General features: G+C 36.2%; 1 protein-coding gene across 6 annotated transcripts in view; it reads right to left on the reverse strand.

Moving 5' to 3' along the window:
- The window catches only part of HPGDS (hematopoietic prostaglandin D synthase), a 94645-nt gene that overhangs the window by 14448 nt on the left and 56418 nt on the right, over window positions 1–23779 (reverse strand). The window contains exons 1-3 of one of the 6 annotated variants that reach the window (XM_045820429.1): window positions 13339–13359; window positions 6837–6978; window positions 3000–3092 (exon numbers count right to left, since the gene is read on the reverse strand). In XM_045820429.1, the coding sequence (XP_045676385.1) occupies window positions 3000–3092; window positions 6837–6969 (226 nt within the window). In that variant the 5' untranslated portion in view covers window positions 6970–6978; window positions 13339–13359. Of the gene's footprint in view, window positions 1–2999; window positions 3093–6836; window positions 6979–8322; window positions 8344–13075; window positions 13144–13338; window positions 13360–16618; window positions 16735–23779 lie in introns of those variants that run through there. The other 5 variants (XM_045820428.1, XM_045820424.1, XM_045820426.1 and 2 more) reach the window with 5 other exon arrangements.

A 23779-nucleotide genomic window follows, 5' to 3' on the forward strand; every position in this document is an offset into this window, starting at 1 on the left:
CTTTCATTTTTCCAGTGTGATTAGGATGAAGAACTTTGAGTACATGATTTAAATGGTCTAAAGAATTTCAAACTTCATATGCCTTATAAATTTCCTGTTAATCACCTCTGATAACTTATGGTCTACATGCTAGCAAGAGGAGTTTCAGACACACTTGTCCAATTTCTCAGCTACATTCCAACAAGAATCTGGGAGCAAGGAGGTGTGGGGCAGGAAGGGTAGGGGGCGATATAAAATAAAATTAATTGTCTGGGGAACTCATGGAAAGTTAAATCAGGACAGAGACCCAAAATGGCAGAGGATTAAGTAGAAGCTACACTAACCTCCTCCCAGGACCAATGGTAATCTGGAAGTGCAACTAGATTGCAGAGAAATCATCCTGAGTAACCAACTGAACACTAGCTAGAGAGAAGCCTTATAACCAAGGACAGGCAAAGGAAACATAACGATGTCTCCTCACTTAGTCTTTAGAACAAGCTTTGAACTAAGCAGGCACTCAAGATCACATTAACTTCAAAGACACTATGATGCTTTCCCAGACAGCCACATTTCAAAAACAACTCCTAATAAGGTAAACTCGTCAAGATACTGATGGCTAGAACTAGGACTCAAAATATGGCATTAGGCGGCCTGAAGGAAAAGGAGGAGAAATAGATGGGTCTAGATGGAAGTCGTGGAAAGGGAGATGGGGAGCAGAAGGGGAAGAGAGGGAAATAGAGGATTAGAAAAGACTTAGGAGGAAATCTGGAAAGAAAGAAGAAACTTCAATGCCAGATCTCAAGACCAGAAACTGAGATGAGAAAAAAAGCAAAAGTGACATGTGGCTTCATACATCTGCAAGGAGACCCACATGAACATATACACTTTAGACTATAGGGAAAAAGGACAAGAAGAGCAGAATTGGTCTTGTTTTATTAAATGATCAATACTTTATACATTCATGGGGATTGTGTAGAATAACATATATGGTCCCTATGTAGAAATATGATCATTGCTATATTTGAATTTTAAGTAGATTGTTACTACTTGTGAGGTTAATAGATTAGTCATAGAATTTAAAGAATTTTAATTTAATAATTTTTATTTAAAAATAAGATAGAGAAACCTCTGAAAGATCACACAGAGACAAAAAAGTGCTGAAGGGATATTTTAGTGGCCACAGGGATCCCTTGAGAAATGTGGGGTCTAAACCCCAAGCTGGGCTCCCCAGCCTACAGCAACACAGCCAGGAAAGGAACTCAGATAACATTCAGCTATGAAAGACAGCAGGGTTTCTGTCTGCCGGAGAGAGATGGCTGGAGACTAAGAGAGCCTCTTAAAGCCAATGCACAAAATTTTGTTTGCAGCCATTTATCCTGGGCTCTGCCAGAGCAGGGAGCAGAGTGGACTAGAGTTGTATGAGGAGAGTCTGGGGCTGTTGGCTCTGGGGAGAGAACTGGAGGAACGGCCCCCAGGATCCCTGTGCTGAGTCATTTTCCATACTGCAGAGGCCATCTTTCTCAGGCAGAGCACTCCTCTCCAAGTGGCACCAGCCTGAAGGGAACCAGTAGTTCCTCCTGTAGGGATTATTCTGTCCCACACTGTGGATCTTAAACCAGGCTGCTGATTACAGTTTAAGGCTACATCACTGATTAACTTTAACTAAGGTGGATCTCTGAGACTTTAGCTGACCCTCCCCTGGAAGAGGGGCTGGTAAAAGCCAACCTTAGTGTGCAGCCAGGTTCTTTCTGCACACAAACAGGCCCAGCAGAGGGAGGTGCACACTGTGGATCCTTGATAGATTCAAACAGGTTGCCCAGGGCCAGCCACAAACATCATATGAGAAAGACCTGCACCAGGGTCTTTACAATCTACGTTATACATAGAAATGAATACAAAGAAAGCAGCCAAAGTGGGAAAACAAAGAAACAGATCCCAAATAAAAGAACAAGAGATTTCTCCAGAAGAACTAGATGAAATGGAGACAAGCAATTTATCAACGGAGAGTTTAGAGTAATGATTATAAGGATACTCAAAAGCATGAAAAAAGACATAGAAACCATAATATGGATTTTAATCAATCAGATCCATGTTCCCTCCTCGGGGTGAACAGCAAGGTGGCACTAAAAGAGCAACTCCCTCCCCTCCCACCCACCAAGTGCTGCAAATTACGTTCAGAGCCAAAAAGAACAAGGAAGAGATACTTACACAAGGACTGCTTGGAACAGATTTCACATCCTTATACAGGTTATATTACTATCTGACTTCTCTCCATATGGACATCTTTTATATCTTTTCAAGAAAGGACTCCTTAGTTCCCATCTACAAGTAAGATGGGCAATAACTGACAGGCAAGGGTGCACATGGGAACGGCACACAGAATGCTGCAAACTCTCCTAGCAGTCACTGAATACCACATGTCCACTGACGGCATGTGCTCATCCCCAGGAGGTGGGACTTGGCAAGGCAGAGAAGCTACTGCATAGGCGGCTTCTGTCACTCAGCTCCAACTGACAGAGGACACGTTTTCCCCCAAAGTTTTTTGGTTTTCTTTCTCAAAAAAAAGGCAAGTCCTTCAGGGATGGGATGGGAAACTCACTTTATAAACTAAAGATTGCTTTTACCTCCTGAAACTTACTTTCTCAGTAAGATTCTTTTTTACTTGCAGAGACATCACTTACTTATATTCTAATAAAACTGTTTTTTTTCAAAGTCAGTGCCTTAATTAGAGGAGAAATAAATTGTGTTGAATCACAAAAAAGAAAAAAGGAAAAAAGAAAAAGAAAACAAAGTTAAATCAGGACATATGGTACATTCATACTTCCCTAGCATTGATTCCATTCTTCTTTGCACTATGGTGTTCAATAATAAAGTTATTTAATGAATACTGGATATATACATATGTATATATGTACTATACATATGTATATATGTATATAAAATACATATATGTGTATTTTATATGTATATATATGTGTATATATGTTATCAAAAATCCTAAAACACAATAAACATATTACCTGTGTTTTTGGTCAAGTATCTTGCTATTGCTAGGCTCTGGTGAAGATAAACTCCATCGACTTCCAAAATGGGGATTTTGCCAAATGGGAGAGCTTAAAATAAAACAAGCAAAGAATCGAGATCCATAATAAAATCGAAAGTTAAAATACTTCCGTTGTTTACTGATAAATGTGAAAACAAAGCATAATTTTATTTAAAAAAAATTTTTACATATTGATTTTTTTAGAAAGAGAGAGAGAGGAAGGGGAGAGAGAGAGGAATGGGAGAGGGAGAGAGGGGGGAAGAGAGAGAGAGAGAGAGAGAGAGAGAAACACTGATTTCCTGTTCCACTTATTTATACATTCATTTGTTGGTTCTTGTATGTGCCCTGACTGGTGATAGAACTCACAATTTGGGTGTATCAAGACAACACTCTAACCAACTGAGCTATCCAGCCAGGGCTACAAAACATGATTTTAAAATCATGGAATTCTTGAATATTTATTCTAAAGGGGACATAAAGCACCTGCTAATATAATCTTTACATTTTTTAAATTTTTAAAAAATAGAGTTGTTTGTTAGAAGACCTACTATAAAGTTAATGACAGAACCAGGTTTAAAGCCCAGATTTACAGTGAAACTCTATATTATATCATATATTATTTCATATACTTATATATGCTTATCATTTAATTTCCTTTATAAAACCTTTTTTAATGCTCCATTAATTTTTCAGGCCTTAATCAGGGGTCATATTAATTATTCTTTAAAGCCATAGTCTGAGTAATATGGAGAGTTTGACTTATGTTGAGTTATGATTTAGAAAATCATATTTTGTATTGACCCAGCAATTCTACTCCTGGGAATATACCCTAAGAATCCCAAAACATCTGCTCAGAACAATTTATGCACCCTTGTGTTCATAGCAATGCTATTTACAACAGATTTGGAAACAGCCTAAGTGCCATAAGTAGAGGAGTGGATAAAAAACCTGTGGTATATTTATACAATGGAATACTATGCAACAGAAAAAAGAAGGAATTCCTGACTTTTGCAACAGCATGGATGGAACTGGAGACTATTATGCTAAGTGAAATAAGTCAGTCAGTGAAAGATAATATCCTATGATCTCACTTATAAGAGGAATCTAATGAAAAAATAAACTAATGAGCAAATAGAACCAGAGGCACGGAATCATGGAACAGACTGACAGTGGTCAGAGAGAAGCGTGGAGGTGAGGACTGATTGAAAGAATATGAAGGGACTAGTCAAAGAACATACATGAAGGACCCATGGACATAGACAACAGTGTGGGGATTGACTAAGGAAGTGAAGGGTGGGTGGGCTGGGTGGAGGGAGGCTAAAGGGGAAAAATGGGACAACTGTAACAGCATAAGTAAAATATTAAAATAAAGTAATAAAAAAGAAAATCATTTTTTGATGAGGGACTATTTGAACTATAGAGTAAGGCAGTAAACATATTTGTACAAATATAGTACAGACTCATAGCAGATATCATATTAATATTTTATTGGTAAGTCTTTGTTTTATAATCTGAACATGTCATATTTTTGTCAGAAAGTAACATATTATAGAAATATTCTATATTAAAAATAAATAAAAATAGCATACCACATAATTATAACCATTTTAGTATTTAATTGCTTTCCCATATATATTTGAAAAGACTAAATTATAGTGTATATAACTGAGAGTTTATGCAAAAGATACAAATTTTTATCCTCTTTAAACCATTTTTGTGTTGGGTCTCTATAACTATGTTATTGTTATTTGAAACTATAACATAGCTATCCCAAACTTTAAGATCCCTTTCAATTTTATAAAAATATTAACGAAATACAGCAATTCCATTTTCAATAACATAAGGAAAAGTTAAGGTAAAATAGGATACAAGGCATTCTAAAACCTTATATCTAAAATGTGTAATTTGGCCCTGGCTAGTATAACTCAGTGGATTGAGTGCAGGCCTGCAAACCAAAGGGTCGCCAGTTTGATTCCCAGTCAGGGCACATGTCTGGGTTTTGAGCTAGGTCTCCAGTGGGGGCCACATGAGAGGCAACCATACATTGACGTTTCTCTCCCTATCTTTCTCCTTCCCTTCCCCTCTCTCTAAAAATAAATAAAATCTAAAATAAATAAATAAATAAATAAATAAATAAATAAATAAATAAATAAATAAAATGGATAATGTTATATGCATTATTTTTACAACTCAAAAACCATCTTGAATTCATTATATTCACAGAGTTAAAAACCCCACATAAAAATTCTGATATTGGAAGAAATATTTGGACATTAATAACAAAGTTTCATTAAGACAGAAAAAAATATTCTAAGAAAAAAAAGTGATTATAGAGGCAATGACTTTTAAGGAGCTCATGCTTCCAAAGGGAATGTAGGAATATTTATTGCTAATATAGCATTTATCATGGTATTATTGTTATTGGCAGTATCTACTAGTGCAAGAAACTTGGGCCCTAGTATTAACTTGACAGGTGTTTAAAAATCAACTCTACCTTGCTAGGGCTGTGACCTTGGAAAAATTACCTAAACTCTGTGTGCTTATAGTTATCCCAACTATGAAATATTTAACTGAAATACTGAATATTTTATTTAATTTCTCTAGTATGCTATTATTTCTAACAGGAAATCGAAATAATACATTCCATGTAGGCATGCTAGAGAAATTAGATGAAGGAGAGTCTGTAGAGTATCTACCAAGTGCCAAACAGTCTTCGAGTACTCAACAGTTGTTTTCTTCATCTTCCTCTTTATGTGATTTTGTAACGATCCAGTCAGAAATATGTAGATTTTACACATATAATTAATATTTAGTTAGTATTTCTAGATAACATAGCTAATAGATGACTTACAGCTTACTGAGAATGCACACTGTTGTTTGTTCAATGTAATGATAGTTCCAATTCTTCCTCATTGTCCTGAGCACTAAGTAGCATGTTTTAATTGGGTTACCAGCCTGATTTGCCCGTTTGTTTCTTTTTTCTCTCATCAAGCAGGTCCCAATTTTGTTTGCGTATCCACCCCTCTTTCATACAGTCACGTGCCTCATAAAAATTGATTCCATCCCCAACTCAGCAGGGGACTAGATGGTTCTAAGGTTCTTCCCATCCCCTTTCCCAATGACTGATTCAGAAGTAAACACGTGACTCAGTATGAACCAGTGAAACATGAGAAATTAGCTGAGGTCTTCTGCAAAAGTTTTTTCTTAATTCTCTGGAAACACTTGCGGCAGTAGTTTTCTCTCTCAGTCTTTCTCACGTATCATCTTATTACCACTGTTCAGGGTTCTGCGGCTGGGGCTGCAGTGCACACATTGCTACCAGGCCCGTGATGCAGCCAACACCCGGAGGAGGAAAACGGATACAGCCATCCTTTGAAACCTGTTCTACTTCTGGATTTTCAGTTACGTGATACAATTCATTCCTTATTATTTAAGCCATTTTGAGTTGGTTTTCTGCTGGAGCAGCACATCTGATCACTGACAAAACATAGATATCAGTAGAAACCCCATCCAACTCCAGGTAGATATCCATTGCCAAGGATATTGACTTTGGTATTCCCCCATTTCAGCTCTCATGACAAAACTTCATATTGGTTTGTCTGTATATTCTCTTTCTGTGATGTTTGTATTTTTACCTCTAACAGGAAATTTTCTGGGTCTTATAGCATTTATTTAACTTGCCTGAACTGTGGTTTTTCAATATAAATCTATGTGAGATTAAAATCCTTTATTTTTTTCACTTACCTGAGGAAAGTAAACGTTCTGAAAACATATTTTCCCTACATTTTCATTAACTATTATTTGTCCTACTTACTTGGTTTGACTTCAGGCCAATCAGCGTATTCTATTCTGTGGTCGTCATATTTTATATCCAAATATGCAAATATGTAACGAATGATTTCAGCTCTCCCCCTCATATTAAAATATGTGAGTTTATAGCTTGGCATTATGTAATTCTGGAAAAAGAAAAGTGGAGATATTATTTTTACAGCCCTCTAGAGATGTTTCAGCATTTTTGTTCGGGAACATTTTGAAAACTTTTATGGCATCTTTTGAGATAACTGGAAGACATTAGAAGGTATTTTAAAACCAGAATTATAAATCACCATCATAATAGCATATGGGAATGACTTGAAAGAAGATTGTGACTCTCTTTTTAAGAACTAGCTGGAACATTCCAGTGAAATAACCACATTCAAATTTTATTTATAAAAAGGCTTCTCAGTAGGAGGATATCTGCAAACTAACCTTTAGAAGATGGAGTCAAAAGTTTTTATTTTAAGATGCTTTTGTCCTGATTATAGTTACTTGTAATGGATGGTATTTGACATTTGTATTGTAGTTTGCTTTGCCGACATGGCTGAGTTTGTGAGGACAGCTGGGTAAGGATGGCAAGGGCAGGGTACATGGGACAGGAATACGAGCCAGCCATGCCAATCTGTGACTCCCTCTCTCTCCTCACCCGTGGCTTTCCCCTCTAGGAATCAAGGGCTTAGGGAAACATCGCTCCCTTTTCTTTGTCACTGATCCATGCTTCAGGCTCTGTTGGGTTGCTTGCACCATGCAAATATGCCTTGTCTTGGGGACCTCTATTGGGATGGGGCAATGCGGAACATATTTTGCCATTTCCTCATTAGAGGAGCAAGGAAGAAAGAAAGCAAAGTTTCTTTTTATTTCAGAGTTTTCTAATACTAACTATATTGGCTAGATGTAGGTCATTTTAATTTTGGGAATGTTATGTGACTTGTATAATGCCATTTCCATTGTTGTTAAACAATTAATTCTTTTTAAGCACTACTAGTAGGCTGTATAGTAATTTTATAATAATTACTGAGAAAAAACATTTTCATTTGGAATTCAGTTCTTCCATTAGTTGCTGTGTACTTTTGGTCTAGTCAACAAAATTTCACTGAATTTTAAATTTCACCTTTTATGGGTAAAGATACTAATATGGGTTTGGGGACTTAAAGAGGTAATACATGCAAAGCATTTAGAACAATGCTAAACACTTAGTAATTACTAGCTATTAATAATAATAATTTTGAACTGGTTCTATAGTGAGAATAAACACTGTGAATACAACACACTAAAAATAAATATAATTATAGTAATTTCATAAACAAAAATCATAAATAACAATTATTTAAAGCCACAAATTTAAATATTTTATTCTCTACTAAGTAAGTCTTCAAAGATATTAATGGGATTAATAAAAAGAAAAGTTGAGCTCAAGCCTCAAAGTTCCATCTGAAATCACATCACATAAAAGGTCAAACACAAATCAAAAAAATCTACATTACCAAGTTCATATTTCAAGTTCATGCATTCATGGTGTCTATCTGTGGAGAGGATAATAGAGAGAAAAAACTGTCTGGTTGCCTATCTAGACCCCCTCAGGATACAAGAAGGGAGGATCATGGTGATTCCTATGGAGTTCGTTTCTCTGGGTCCAGGTCCTCCATGTCCAGATGTGATGAACAGGAGACGGCGCTTCTTGTTAGAAAGAGTTGCCCTAGTTATTCTGTGTCCTGTCCCACTCCCATTAGCCAGTTTGGTCTCCACCCAAGTGAAATGTGGTGCGTGCCACACATATCAACATGTGAGGGAATGTTCTCAAAGACAGAAGAATTCACTGGACTAAACTAACAAGTATTCCAAGATTTACAGCCCTAAATTCCTTTGGTGAGTAAGCATGCATACAGGAAGCTCAAAGTCAGGAACTAAATGAATTGCCCGTCACAACAACAAGAGTATTTTCAAGTCCCCTAGAAATGCTGAGCTTAGAAGTAAATAGTGGAAAAGATATGAGAGTAAAAAAATATAAATTAAAATGTGAAGTAGTAGATTTCCTTCTGTAAATAAAGATTTTATGTAATCAAAATAAAGGAAAAATTCTTATCTAGGAAATAAAAAGCATAGTTATTACAGTTCTTTTGTCTATGTTTTAAATCTCAACCCCTTCCTCCCCCCCAAATATTCAGAGTGGGGCAAGTGTCATCCTTTGTTGTGGTTTCTATTTGAAAAGCATTTTACATATTTTTTTAAACTGACTTTTGTGAATATATACGCATGACCCATGGACATAGACAATGGTGTGGGGGCTGCCTGAGGGAATGGGTGAGTACAGGGAGAGGGGGGCAAAAGGGGAAAATTAGGACAACTGTAACAGTATAAACAATAAAATGTATTTTTAAAAAAGAAAAAATAAATCGACTTTTGTTGCCATAGGTCAATAGTTTCAAGGCAATAAAGAAATTACACATTTTTCTTATAAACAGTTTATGTATACATAGATTCATATGTGTCCATTAAAGTCAACATTAAAATTTAAACATGTAACTTTTTCTCATTTGGTCAAATGCCACACAAATATCAAAGCATAACTCCTGAATTCTGCATGAAAACAAAGGGGTTGCTCATTGTTAATTTGCAACATAATGCTATTTTATATTGTATTTCACTCAAGTAAAGAAGATGTTTTAAAACTCTTGGCATAGATTGGCATAGTTATCTACATTTCTCTGCAAATATACCTTTAAATCTAAGATTTGGCACAGGTCCATGAACATCTGACAAATGCTTATCTTGCTTTCCAGAACATCCTTTCAACAGTCAGAACTCATTAATGAAGCTGTACTGGCACATCACATTCTTGTATTTACTCATAAAATTATATTTTCGACTGAACAAAAATGTGTTTTCTTGATTTCTACATCTACAAATCCCAAACTTGAAGACTTTTGTTTTTCAGGATATATGTGCACATTTTTGTAACCAAAAAAGAAAAAAGAAAAAGAAATAAAATAAAATAAAATAAAGAGTAAAGGTAAATGTAGTTGGAGATATTTACTGATTTTAAAAATCCTTTTTATATTTTGTGGACCTTTTGCATAAAAACTAACATTAGGAATTACCAGTAAATGTTTCTATGGCCAATGCAAATAGACAAGAAAATTTACAACAAAGATAAGTATAGAAGATAGTGTCTAGAATAATATATATTTTTCCCTCTTATTGCATTTAGCACTATATCTCTGTAACAATAATTTCACTGTATTGAAGAATTTATTTCATAAGAATGATGGACTAAAAGGAAGTAAAATATATGCCAGCCTCCACAAAGGGATTCAGCAAAGAACAAGTTCAAGGGTGAAGGGAAGGTATGGTTGTGGAGTCACCCTTGCCACTTACTACCTGAATGGTCTTGAGCATGTCACCTGTTCTTAGCTTTAGTCTCCTCACCTGTAAAACGGTAATGTAAACATTGTGTGTAAAATACAGTGTTTGACACACAGTATACGTTGAAAAAGAAGAGAGAATAGACACTTCTCCAAAGAGGACATCCAGAGGACTCATAGACACATGAAAAAATGCTCAACCTCTCTAGCCATTAGAGAGAGGCAAATTCAAACCACAATGAGATACCACTTTACACTGATGACAATAGCCATTATTAACAAATCAACAAACAAGTGCTGGCGGGGTTGTGGAGAAAAGGGAACCCTAGTGAACTGTTGGTGGGAATGCAGACTGGTGTAGCCACTGTGGAAAACAGTATGGAATTAGCTCAAAAAACTAAACATGGAACTGCCTTTCCACCCAGCGATCCCACTGCTTGGATTATACTCTAAGAATCCTAAAACAAACAAGTAAAAAAGAATCCTGAAACACCAATGCAAAAGAATCTATGCACCCCAATATTCATAGCAGTATTATTTACAGTAGCCAAGTGTTGGAAGCAACTTAAGTGCCCATCAGTAAATGAGTAGATCAAAAAACTGTTATACATTTACACAATGGAATACTATGCAGTAGAAAGAAAGAAGGAACTCTTACCTTTTGTGACAGTGTGGATGGAACTAGAGACCATTATGCTAAGTGAAATAAGTCAGGCAGTGAAAGATAAATACCATATGGTCTTACTTATAAGTGGAACCTAATCAACAAAACAATCAAATGAGCAAATAGAACCAGAGACTTGGAAATAAAGAACAAACTGACAGTGACCAGAGGGGAGGGGGATAACAGAGGGAAAAGGGGGAAGGGGCAAGCAAAGGAATGTGAATAGAGTACTCATGGGCATGGACAATGTTGGGGATTGACTGTGGGAGTTGGAGGGATCGGGTTGAGGGGAGTAATGGGGAAAAAGGCATCACAACTGTAACTGAACAATAATACATTTTAAAACATAAATAAAAACAATATACAACTAAAAGAATAGATAGTGAACTCCTCGTGACTTCTTAAGAATGACAGCTCATTTCCTGAGACCTCATGATGACCTGTAGGAGACTCCTCTTGGTAAAAATGAAAAAAAAAGAAAAGAAAGGAGAGAATTAAAAGGGAAAGAGGGAGGGAGAAAGAAAGGGAGGTACAGTTCCTATCCTAGTAGAGAGACTCCAGCTTTGTGTGATTTGATTGAACTCAAATCCTCAAGATCATTTTCTCTAATAAACCTAACCTTCTGCAAGCACATAAAAATAAAAAATGAAATGTAAAAAGAAAATATATAATTAGGATTAGAAGCAAGATAAATTTTGCCTGGGCCAAAATGAACAGAAATGAATACAGTGAACAGGACCCCACATTCTGAGAGGTGGGGGCCAGGCAGGAGTTTGGCTTCTTCAGAATAAAGGAGAATAAAATCGAACACACAAGGGCGGGAGGGGTGCACTGGAGGGATGTATTGTTAGAAATTAGGGTCTGGCAGCTATTTCTATAAAATGTTTTAAAAGGTCATATTGCAAACCTCTGGTATAATTAATAAAGAAGAAAATATATGAAAAGTCACAAATAATTAATATTACAAATAAAAAGAGGTCATAATAGCCCTGGCTGGTGTAGCTCAGTGGATTGAGCATGGGCCTATAAACCAAACCATCGTCAGTTCGATTCCTAGTCAGGACACATGCCTGGGTTGCAGGCCATGTCCCTAGTATGGGGTGTGCTAGAGTCAACCACACATTGATATTTCACTTTCCCTCTTTCTCCCTCCCTTCTCCTCTCTCTAAAAATAAATAAATAAGATCTTTTTAAAAAAATGAAGTCATAATAGCAGATAAAGCAAATCATGAAAAATCATAAGCTACCACTACAAATAACTTTATGTCACTGAATTTGAACCCTTGATGGCAAAATTTTAAGAGGTATATAAATTAACACAATCAAATCAAAGAGAAACTGACAGCCTGCATTTAACAATAACCAGTAAAGAAACCACATTGGTAATTAGTTACACCCATGAAAGATAAAAAGACCTCGATGCCTTGGAAGGTAAGTTTACTGAATCTTCAAGGGAAACATAATCCTTGTCTTCTGCAAGCAGTTTCAGAGAATTAAAAAATGGAAAAAAGTCAAATCAAAAGAGGAAGATTACAGATTAATTTTACTTAAAACATAGATATAAATATCCTAAATAACTTATTAACTACTCAAATTTAGTAGTGTATAAAAAGAAATAAAATACAATAACAAGATGGGGTTTATCCCAGGAATGAAAGGTATTTCAACTCCAAAACACCTATCTGCATAATATATGAAAGTAATAGATTAAAAGAGAAAGATAATAACTTATATTATCTTCTTACTAGATGCAAATAAATGCTTTTAAAAAAATTCATAAAATTAATCACTCATTTGTGCTAAAAAAATCTTTAAAAAAACAACTCTAAGCAAACTGGAAATAGAGAAAAACTTCCTAAACCTAATAGAGTCTCTATAAAACACTCAGAGCAAAACATCATACATAATGGAAAGCCAACAGAAGCATTTTCTATAATGTCAGAAATAACAAGAACTGCTCTATCACCCTTACTATTCAACATAGTCTTGGATGGCCCGGTTAACTCACTAAGATAAGGTAACAATAAATAACATAGGTAAGGAGTGAAAAAGAAAAGACAAAATTGTCCTCATTTGCAATCAAAATGATTGCCTATATTCAAAATCTAAGAGAGTCTACAGATAAACCTGATCCTAAATTTCAAATGGAAATGCTAAGGAACAAACTAGCCACGACAAATTAACAGAACAGAAGGAAAGGACTGGACCTACCAGATAGCAAGAGGTAGAAAACCTTGGAATTCAGGACTAGACATACATGGGTGCAGAGCATCTCAGAACCTCAGATATACACGATAGACTTGACATTACAGTGGGGACCTGAGGGGACTGGACTAAAATGGTTCTGAGACAAAAGAGAAAAAATATACTTAATTAGATACCAACTTTACATAATACATGGAAATAACTTCGGGGTAGATTATAGACCTAGATATGATTTGACTGGCCTAGGCAAATTCTAGTGTCATGTTGACCTCTTATTTCCTGTTAGCTTCATTTTTGAGTCCTTTCACTGTCATTCTGTGATAAGAATCCCATGTAGATAGGAAAAGCTGCATATATTTCCTGAAATCATACAGAAACAGGACGTTAAAAAGTTGATCATACTTAAAGATCTCCTTTACACCTAAAACAAACCACTAGCTTCCTTCCACTCCAGAGAAGGTAGTGTGAAGTTCCTGACTCAGCAAACAAAAAGCCCTCTTAGAATGCTGTCTGAAAAATAAGATACATAGTTTCTTTAAAAAGCATATGAATAATGACTAAGAGATACCCTGGATAGAAACGTTCACATATGAACTTATATGAATTGAGCCATTGAATGCAAAAGAAGATTTAGCTTTAACAAATGCAAAGCTAGTTTAGAAATTAAATCTGTTACATGGAGCAAAGACAATGAACATGGTGTTGGAACAACTGGATATATATAGACAAAGTAATGAACCTAGATCTACCATAAGTCTCACGTTTCATACAAAATTGATAAAGCATCATGAACTTGAAATTATTGTAAAAACGATAAAACTTATAGAAAAGAACATAGGATAACAACCAGTTGGACAAAAGAGAGTTACTGGAAGAAAATCAGTTGAACATTTCTGTGTAGGTCTGTATCTGGGTTGTCTATTTTCTTCCATTGAGATGTATGTTTGAACCTTCACCAACACCAGACAGTATTAATTACTCTGTTCGGTAAGGCCTGGTATCAAAGACTACTTGCTTCTACTTTATTCTTCTTTTTCAAAATTGTTTCAGGTACTTCACTCCATTATCTTTCCATATACATTTTAGAATAATCTTATCTACACATACATCTTGCTGGTGGGATTTTGATGAGAACCTGTAGAAGCATAGCTTGGAGTTGTTGTGGATTTGCTTTTAAAGCAAATCACTAAACCACTGCACTAAAGCAAAAATTGTGATAAAGCAAGTCAGACTAAAAAATTATACATCACAAATAAATCTTTCACATGGAAACTAATGGCATTTTTGAAAAGTTCTGTCTTAGGTATTTTCTTTCTTTCTCCAAGGCATGTAGCTCTTTTTACTTCATATAACAGTAATACATTTCAGTGTAGTAGTTTGATAGTTTATTGTAGTTGCAGTTTGATAAAATATGAACTATAATAATAAAACTATTTTATTTTAACTAAGCCAATATTTTATTTTGTACACTGTTGTAAGAGCACAGTGAAACAGTCTCAAAAAAACTAGTGTTTGTGCCAGAAGGGTGACGACAATCCAAACATAACTCTGGCAAAGCAGGCTTTCATATTCAATTATTATGTTGTGCACTTTAAAGATTTCAGCAGGTAACTAAAAAAAGGGATAAAAATTTTGGAGTAATTTTGATGGATAGAAAACTTACAAGTAAGGAATTATTAACCATTTTATAATTCAATCCAGAACTTAAATGTTATTTATCTTATTTTATTCATGAAAGTGTTGGCCTACATGAGTGAGCTCTTACTTTTAAATAAAAGGAACTTGAAACATACTTGGGAATTCTGGATACAGTTTTATGTGTGCCTATGAGTTTTATTTTACATTTTATGCCTATGAGGGTTTTTAAAAAGATTATATTTATTTATTTTTAGAGAGAAGGGAAGGAGAAAGAGAGGGAGAGAAACATCAATGTGTGTTTGCCTCTCACGCACTCCCTACTGGGGAGCTGGCCTGCAACCCAGGCATGTGCCCTGACTGGGAATTGAACTGGCAATCCTTTGGTTCACAGGCCAGAGCTCAATTCACTGAGCCAGACCAGCCAAGGCCTATGAGTTTTAAGTATAAAAAAGTTTAAGTACTTGTGAATATGCCAACAGATCTTTGTTAACATCTTAACATGACTGGTAATAATTAGAACATAATGTTTGTACTCTCACTGTATAGACTAGAGTGTTTTGGAATACAACAGTTGGATTCAGACAGTGATCAAGTGAAATGTTATTGTCTACACATGCATTTCTTGCACATATTCTACATTGAATAACAGCAATGTATAACCCACTAACAGTTGGTGGTAAAGAATGCTGATTTCCCTCATTCACAGTGTACTTGAGCATTTCCAGTTCAGTTCTGAAAAGTTGCCAAGTGGAGTTAAATTGTAGGAAAATAGAGAAATATAAGAATTTTTAACTAAGTTATAGATTTTAATCAAACATCAGATGTTTAATTTTGAATTAGCCAGGCAAGTTATCTAATTTCCTATCAAAGACCAACTAAATAATCATTTAAAACAGTTGCCTGACATTAAATCCAAAGCAAAAGGAATCATTGAAATATCTTTGGGCAGGGGGCCGTGAGTTCAAATTTCTGGCCTGGGATAAATGCCTTAACTGATCTTCAAAAACAAATGATGATAGGATGCAATTTTCAGCAACACATAGGGACACTTCAACAAAATGAGCCTTAAAGTGGTAGAAAATATTACAAATAAAATACCTGGTTTTTGGTTTGTTTTTTCTTTTTTGCTTGCCTAAAAGTGGCTCTTCTCTCGAGGAGATACTCAAGTCTCCTCTACATGCAGGATCGGCATCTGACTACCCCGAGAGTAAGTGCCCCCGTAAATTGTGTGTCCTAGGTGCCTCACTCACTTCACTAGCCCCCTCCTGGTCCTGCCCCTGGTGGTGAGGACTTCCAACAAAGTTTTGGCCTAAATTTACTAAGCACTCACTATGTGCTAGTCACCATGCTAAGAATGTTCGATGTGTTAAGTCTTTAATTCTTCTCCACAGAGACAGGGCAAAGTTGCCCACCCATGCCCATCTTCCCTCTTCCTTCCAAAAATAATAATAATAATAATAATACTCTTACACAGGGTGACCGGGAAGAATAAAATCCCTAAACTTAAAAAAAAAAAGAAAAAGAAAGTGAAAAACTATGAAATTCTTTACTGCTTCAAACATTGAAAATATCACTTGGGAAAGTTCCGAAACAATTCACAAACCCTGATTAAGACAGGATTTTCCCTCCAGCATTGACAGTATTTCCTCTGTTGAAATCCACTTTAAGGATCTTTTAAAATCTCCTATACTTACATTTTTTTTAGAAATTATCATTTGATTTCAACTTTGCCACTAACATAGAGAGGTTCCAAATGAGGCAAGATCCAAGTAAGTGAAATGGTGAAAAAAAAGTAGTAAGGCAGTCGCTCAGTCACACACAGAATATGACTGTAATAAAAATAAAACCCTAAAGTAAGGAGTAAAGACTATCTCATTTCTTATCTTTATAGAGGTCAATCATATCACTTACTTGTGCTGTGTCTTGGTGGAATCTCTAGTGTCTTCTATGCCCTCGTATGTGGCTGCAAATTGGGTTTATATGATAAGTAACTGATGGTCACAAGCCAATGAGAGAAGAGGCAACTTACTTCCACCTAAGTCTCTTTCATTTCTTAGATGCAATATCCCTGCCAAACAGTTCAAGCCTGCAAAGACTTCTGGTTATTCTTGGAATTTTATAGGATCTCTGTGTATACCTAACCTGACATATTTGCATATAGTTGGTAAAGTCAAATTCAGTGGTGTGATGTGTGTCTATTGCTACATGCCCATTTATTTTTAAGGTCTCGTGCATGGGCTTCTGGAGAATGAGGAAGTGTCAGTACCAATAAACCCTCTTGACAGACGTGCACATGGCTTGCTTCCTCACTTCACTAGGTCTGTTTGGAGAATCCTGGACTCACCTCCTCCTCACCAGAACCCTCCTCCAACAGTCTTATCCTTTACTTGCTGTATGTTTATTCATCACAGTGTCTGATAACCAGTGTGTTTATTTGCCCCAATACAATGTAACCTTCATAAAGGCAGGCATTCCATTGTTTAGTTTACTATTGTGTCCTCCGAATTGAGAGGCATGCAGGTCACATCGTTGGCAATGGTATATATTTGATAAATGGATGTTCTCAATTTATATTCCCCCACAATTCATATTGTTACAGGGACTCTTTAAATGATCATTGCTGCTAGTATATTTTATTTACACTCATTTCTGAGAAGAGCCATGGTGCTTAAAGTAAACTGGAGTGGAATATTACAATATACTGTTGATAATCTTTCTACAGGTTACAAGTATGTATTTTAAAAAAACACATTTTTTATTCCTTAGTGCAAAAATTAATTCCAGTTGTACTATTAGGACAGGTCAGTGAAAAGATACAATAAAACAGCCACCTGTGCATTAATGGACTTGTAGATTATCCATGAAACATGTGAATGACAGGCTAGTTTTCAACTTCCAGAAAATTCTACTCATAGGCAACAATAGTAACTGATCAGTAATGTAACATTTTCTATTTCTAAGCACTTTACACTTTGAAAGTGTGTTTACATCCATTTATTGTAAACATTAAGACATGGGAGTAAATATAAATATTAGTCCATACAAAGTTTAATTACAAAGACATAGTTATAGCCCCTTGCCTGCCAGACAGATAGGTGAAAGTCAAAATCAAGTACAAATGGAATGGGAGGGAGCTATACAAAATTAACACATTGTATTTATTATCTTTCACTGAGTTTTAACTTACATTAAAAAAATACCCTGGCTGGCGTATCTCAGTGGATTGAGCGCGGGCTGGGAACCAAAGTGTCCCAGGTTCAATTCCCAGCCAGGGTACATATCTGGGTTGCAGGCCATAACCCCCAGCAACTGCACATTGATGTTTCTCTCTCTCTCTATCTCCCTCCCTTCCCTCCCTAAAAATAAACAAATAAAATCTTAAAAAAAAAATCTTTTGCCCTCTCTTCAGTCATGTTTAATCACCACTTTTTAGATGGGGAAACAGAGATATAGGGACATTAGGTAAGTTGCCCAGGAGTTTGGGATGGAAAAGCTAGTGCACTCAGTGCATTGCTTGGCAGGCACTTACTGCTTCATAAGTATTAGTGGTTATTGCTTATTTCTTTAATAATGGAAAAATTAATATAATATTAAAAATTAGCCCACATGTTATTTCCTCTTTATTTATGTATTTTGGTAAAAGGGAAGTGTTCAAACAAACCCACTTGTACTTGGTCTGGCTGCTCTGCTGATGGAGAAAGAAGGAAGTCTCCAAGAGAAGCCCACAGAGCGTTCTTTACTCAGCTTCACTGTGTCTTTTTCACAGTCAGTGATTTGAAAAACTAAAATATCTAAAACTAAGGCACTTAAACCCAGGAGGAGGAAGCAGGAGATGAAGAATATGTTTCCCTTCCTGCTTTTATCATATTTTGGTAATTGAAATGTATCTGCAAGTGTTTAGTGTTGTTGCTTTCCTAGATTTCTTTTTTTTTCTTTCTTTTTGCCAAGGATCCAAACTGAACAAATTTGAATTTTTAAGGACGAACACATCAGGGAGTGAGTGCCAAAGAGGCCAACTCTGCAAATATATTGTGCAATTAACAGAGTGCAAGTGAGCTTTTCTGAATTTGATGGGGATGGTTGTTGTTTGGGAATCTTTCTTTTCTGTTTTTTTTTCTGCAAGAATTTTTTTTTTAATTTACTATTGTCTAGTTACAGTTGTCCCTCCTTTTTCACCATTGCTCTCCCCTACCCTGTCCCCACCTACTCCCACAGTCAATCCACCCCTCATTGTCCAAGCCCATGAGTCCTCTATCGTGTTCGTTTGCTTGCCCCTTCCCCTTCTTTTCCCTATTATGCTCCCCCCATTCCCTCTGGTCACTGTCAGTTTGTTCTTTATTTCCAAGTCTCTGGTTCTGTTTTGCTCATTTATTTTGTTGATTAGGCTCCACTTATAGGTGAGATCATATGGTATTTGTCTTTCACCTCCTGGCTTATTTCACGTAGCATAATGCTCTACAGTTTCATCCATGTTGTCATGAAAGGTAGGAGTTCCTTCTTTCTTTCTGCTGTGTAGTATTCCATTGTGTAAATGTACCATCATTTTTTGATCCACTTATTTACTGATGGGCACTTGGGCTGTTTCCAATTCTTGGCTACTATAAATAGTGTTGCTATGAACATTGGGGTGCATAGGTTCTGTTGAATTGGTGATTTAGTATTCTTAGGGTATAATCCAGCAGTGTGATCACTGGGTCAAAAGGCAGTTCCATGTTTAGTTTTTTGAGGGAATTCCATAATGTGTTCTGCAGTGGCTGCATCAGTCTGCATTCCCACCAACAGCTCACTAGGGTTCCCTTTTCTCCTCAACCACGCCAGCACTTTTTATTTGTTGACTTGCTAATGATGACCAATCTGACTGGTATGAAGTAGTATCTCACTGAGGTTTTAATTTGCATCTCTCTAATGACTAGAGATGTTGAGCATTTTTTCATGTGTCTATGGGCGCCCTGTATGTCATCCTTGGAGAAGTGTCTATTCAAGCCCTTTGCCCAACTTTTAATTGGATTGCTTGTCTTCTTGGTGTGAAGTCATGTGAGTTCCTTATATGTTTTGGAGATCAAACTCTTTCTGAGGTATCATTGGCAAATATATTTTCCCATATGGTTGGTTCCCTTTCCATTTTGTTGATGTTTTATTTGACCATGTAAAAGCTTTTTAGTTTGATACGGTCCCATCTGTGTATTCTTTCCTTTACATCCCTTCACCTATGGGATGTATCAGTGAAAATATTGCTGCATGGGATATCTGAAAATTTCCAACCTTTGTTTTCCTCTAGGACTTTTATGGTGTCATGATGTATATTTAAGTCTTTTCTCCATCTTGAGTTTATTTTGGTGTATGGTATAAGTTGATGGTCTAGTTTCATTTTTTTTGCATGTACCTGTCCAGATCTCCCAACAACATTTATTGAAGTGGTTATTTTTACTCCATTTTATGTTCCTGCCCCCTTTGTCAAATACTAACTGATTAACTTTATTCTATTCAATAAAATAGAATAAAGTCTATGTGTGTGTTCTTATGCCAGTACTAGACTATTTTGATTATAGTGTCCTTGTAATATCCCTCCTACTTTGTTCTTTCTCAAAATTGCTGAGGCTACTCGGGGTCATTTATGGTTCCATATTAATTTGTGGAATGTTTCTTCTATATCACTGGTATTTTAATAGGGATTGCATTGAATATATAAATTGCTTTGGGTAGTATAGATATTTTGATGATGTTAATTCTACCAATCCTTGAACACGGTATATGCTTCCATTTATTTGTGTCTCTCTTAATTTCTTTCTTCGGTGTTGTGTAGTTTTCTGAGTACAGGTCATTACTTCTTAAGTTTAAGAAGTAAGTTTAAGTTTAAGTTAAGTTTAACTGGTTAAGTTTATTCCTATGTCTGTTATTTTCCTTGTGGCAATAGTAAATGGGGTTTTTCCCTAATTTCTGTTTATGATATTTGATTGTTGGTGTACAAAAATGCCTTCAGTTTCTCAGTGCTGACTTTTATTACTGACATTTTGCCAAATTCATTTATTAGGTTGAGTGGTTTTTTAGTGGAGTCAGTAGGGTTTTCTATGTACACTATCATGTCATCTGCAAGTAATGAGAGTTTTACTTCCTCCTTTCCAGTTTGGATGGCTTTTATATCTTTTTTCTTGTCTGATTGCTGTGGCTAGGACTTCCAATACTATGTTGAATGGAGGTGGTGAAAGGGGACCTTCTTGTCTTGTTCCTGATCTTAGGGGGAAAGTTTTAAAGTTTTGCCCATTGAGTAAGATGTTGACTGTAGGTTTCTCATATATGGCCTTTATTATGTTGAGGTATGCACCCTCTACTCCCACTTTACTGAGTATTTTTATCATAAATGGGTGCTGTACCTTATCAAATGCTTTCTCCATGTGTATTGATATGACCATGTGATTTTTATATTTCCTTTTGTTTATGTGATGTATTATGTTTATTGATTTGTGAATATTGTACCATCCTTGCAACCTTGAGATGCATCCCACTTGATCATGGTGTATGTTCTCTCTCTCTTTTTTTTTATTTTAATTGTTGTTCAAGTACAGTTTTCTCTTTTACTCCCATCCCTGCCCACCCATGTTCTTTTTAATGTATTGCTGGATGCAGTTTGCCAAAGTTTTGTTAAGAATTTTAGCATCTGTGTTCATCAGAGATATTGGCCTGTAGTTTTCTTTCTTTGTCATGTCTTTACCTGGTATTGGAATTAGGATAAACTGGCCTCATAAAAAGAGTTTGAGAGTCTTCCCTCTTCTTGTTTTTTTTTTTTTTGAATAGTTTGTGAAGGGTAGGAATTAGCTCTTCCTTAAGTGTTTGGTAAAATTCTTCTATGAATCAGTCTGGCCCAGGACTTTTGTGTGCCAGGAGTTTTTTGATTATTGCTTCAGTTTCACTGACTGTTATTGGCCTATTCAGGCTTTCTGCTTCTTCTTGACTCAGTTTTGGAGGATTAAATGTTTCTAAAAATTTGTCCATTTTGCCCTGGTTTTCAAATTTCTTGGCATACAGTTGTTTGTAGTAATCTTTTATGATCCTTTGTATTTCTATGGTCTCAGTTACTATTTGACCTCTTTCATTTTTTATTTTGTTTATTTGGGTCCTCTCTTTTTTTTCTTGATGAGTCTGGTTCAAGGCTCATCAATTCTGTTTATCTTTTCAAAGAACTGACTCCTGGATTTATTGATACTTTGGACTGTTCTTTTAGTCTCTACTGTGGGGGGAATCCACTCGCAGGGCCTCCCTGTCTGCCACGGATGAGAATAAGTCTACCAAGACAGGACTGCTTGGGGAGGAAAGGTGGCCAGTCTCTCAAAGGAGAAGGACCAGGAACCTGTTCCTCAATGGTCTGTTATCGGATTCAATTTGTGTAGGAATACAGGGTGTATACGTAAAGCTCATCAATCATTGTCAGGCAGTAATGATTAAACAATAGATAACATTCAAAGAACTATGAGAGCTTATTCTGAGTCAGGGTCAGATAGTTAAAGGGCCATAAAACTTTGGGGAACAAACTCACTTCATGCTTGGACCCTTATCATTTAAATTGAGGGTATTAGCAAAGTAGGTTTCATAGGATTTTATGCATTCATTCTTAGGCCTGATCACCCTAGGGAACCCGCTCTTTCCAGAACAGGGCCACACCACCTCTGGCATTATTTCAGGCTTAAGGCATCATCTCAGGCTTAAGTCAGGCAGGGGAAGTAAGGTAGCCAATAGATTAGGAGACTTCTTATAGACAGAATGAGAGCTCAGGCTATGTCAAAGCCAAGGGGTGAGGGTCCATCACCCCCTTTCTCCATAGCTCCCCAAGTCCTTCCCTGAGGGCCCCCTCATGACCATGCCTGTCTTAGGTCATCCCTCCCTTGAAAAATCATACCTGTCATTGGCTAACTTGTCATGCACTGGGAGCCAGCCAGGGTGAAGTAAATTGGAGAGAGGTGGTGCTCCTGCCAGGGAGATAAGCTTTGTTTCCTAAGTGGTTTATGGTCCCAAGGTCTTTTTACTCAGCCTTTGCCAAGAGAGGTTATAGTTTCTGAAATTGGGCAGGGTGGTTCCCAACACACTATGACATTTAGTTCTGCTCTGATCTTGGCTATTTCCTTCCTTCTACTCACTCTGGATTTTGTTTGTGTTGTTCTTCTAGTTTTTGTAGATGTAGAGTTAGGTTGTTTATTTGAAATTTTTCTATCTTCTTTAGGTAGGCCCATGTTGCTATGAACTTCCCTCTCAGGACTGCCTTTGCTGTGTCCCATAGGTTTTGGGTTATTGTGTGCTCATTCTCATTTGCTTCCAGAAACTTTTTGATTTCTTTCTTGATTTCATTGTTTACCCATTCATTGTTTAATAACATGCTATACAGTCTCCATGTATTTGACTATTTTTGAGTTTTTTCCTTAAGATTGGCTTCTAGTTTCAAGGCATTGTAATCTGAGAAAATGCTTGGTATGATTTCAATTCTCTTGAATTTGTTGAGGCTTGGTTTGTGTCCTATTACATGGTCTATCTTTAAAAATGTTCCATGTACATTTGAAAAGAATGTATATTTTGCTTCTCTTGGGTGAAGGGTTCTGTATATATCAGTTAAGCCCATTTGATCTAGAGTGTCATTCAGTGCCACAATATCCTTGTTGATTCTTTGTGTGGAAGATTGGTCCGTTGTTGACAGTGGGGTGTTAAAATTCCCTCGCATAGGTTTGTTGCTGTCTATATCTTTCTTGAAGTCCTCCAAGATTTTCTATATATATATTTGGATGCCCCTATGTTGGGTGCATATATATTTACAATGTTTGTAGGTTCTTGTTGGATTCTTCCTTTTAGAATTATGAAATAGCCTTCTTTGTCTCTTTTTATGGCATTTGTTTTGAAATCTGCTTTGTGTGATATAAGTATTGTTACCCCAGCCTTTTATTCCTGTTCATTTGCTTGGAATATTTTTTTCCGAGCCTTCATTTTCAGACTGCGTGGGTTTTTTTTTCTGAGGTGCCTTTCTTGTAGGCAGTATATATGTGGGTCATGTTTTCTTATCCATTTAGCTGTTCTGTGTCTTTTGATCAGAGT

The sequence above is a fragment of the Phyllostomus hastatus genome, unplaced genomic scaffold, assembly GCF_019186645.2.
Source record: "Phyllostomus hastatus isolate PE091 unplaced genomic scaffold, TTU_PhHast_1.1 phas_scaffold_39, whole genome shotgun sequence".
In the NCBI taxonomy this organism is placed as follows: Eukaryota; Metazoa; Chordata; class Mammalia; order Chiroptera; family Phyllostomidae; genus Phyllostomus; species Phyllostomus hastatus.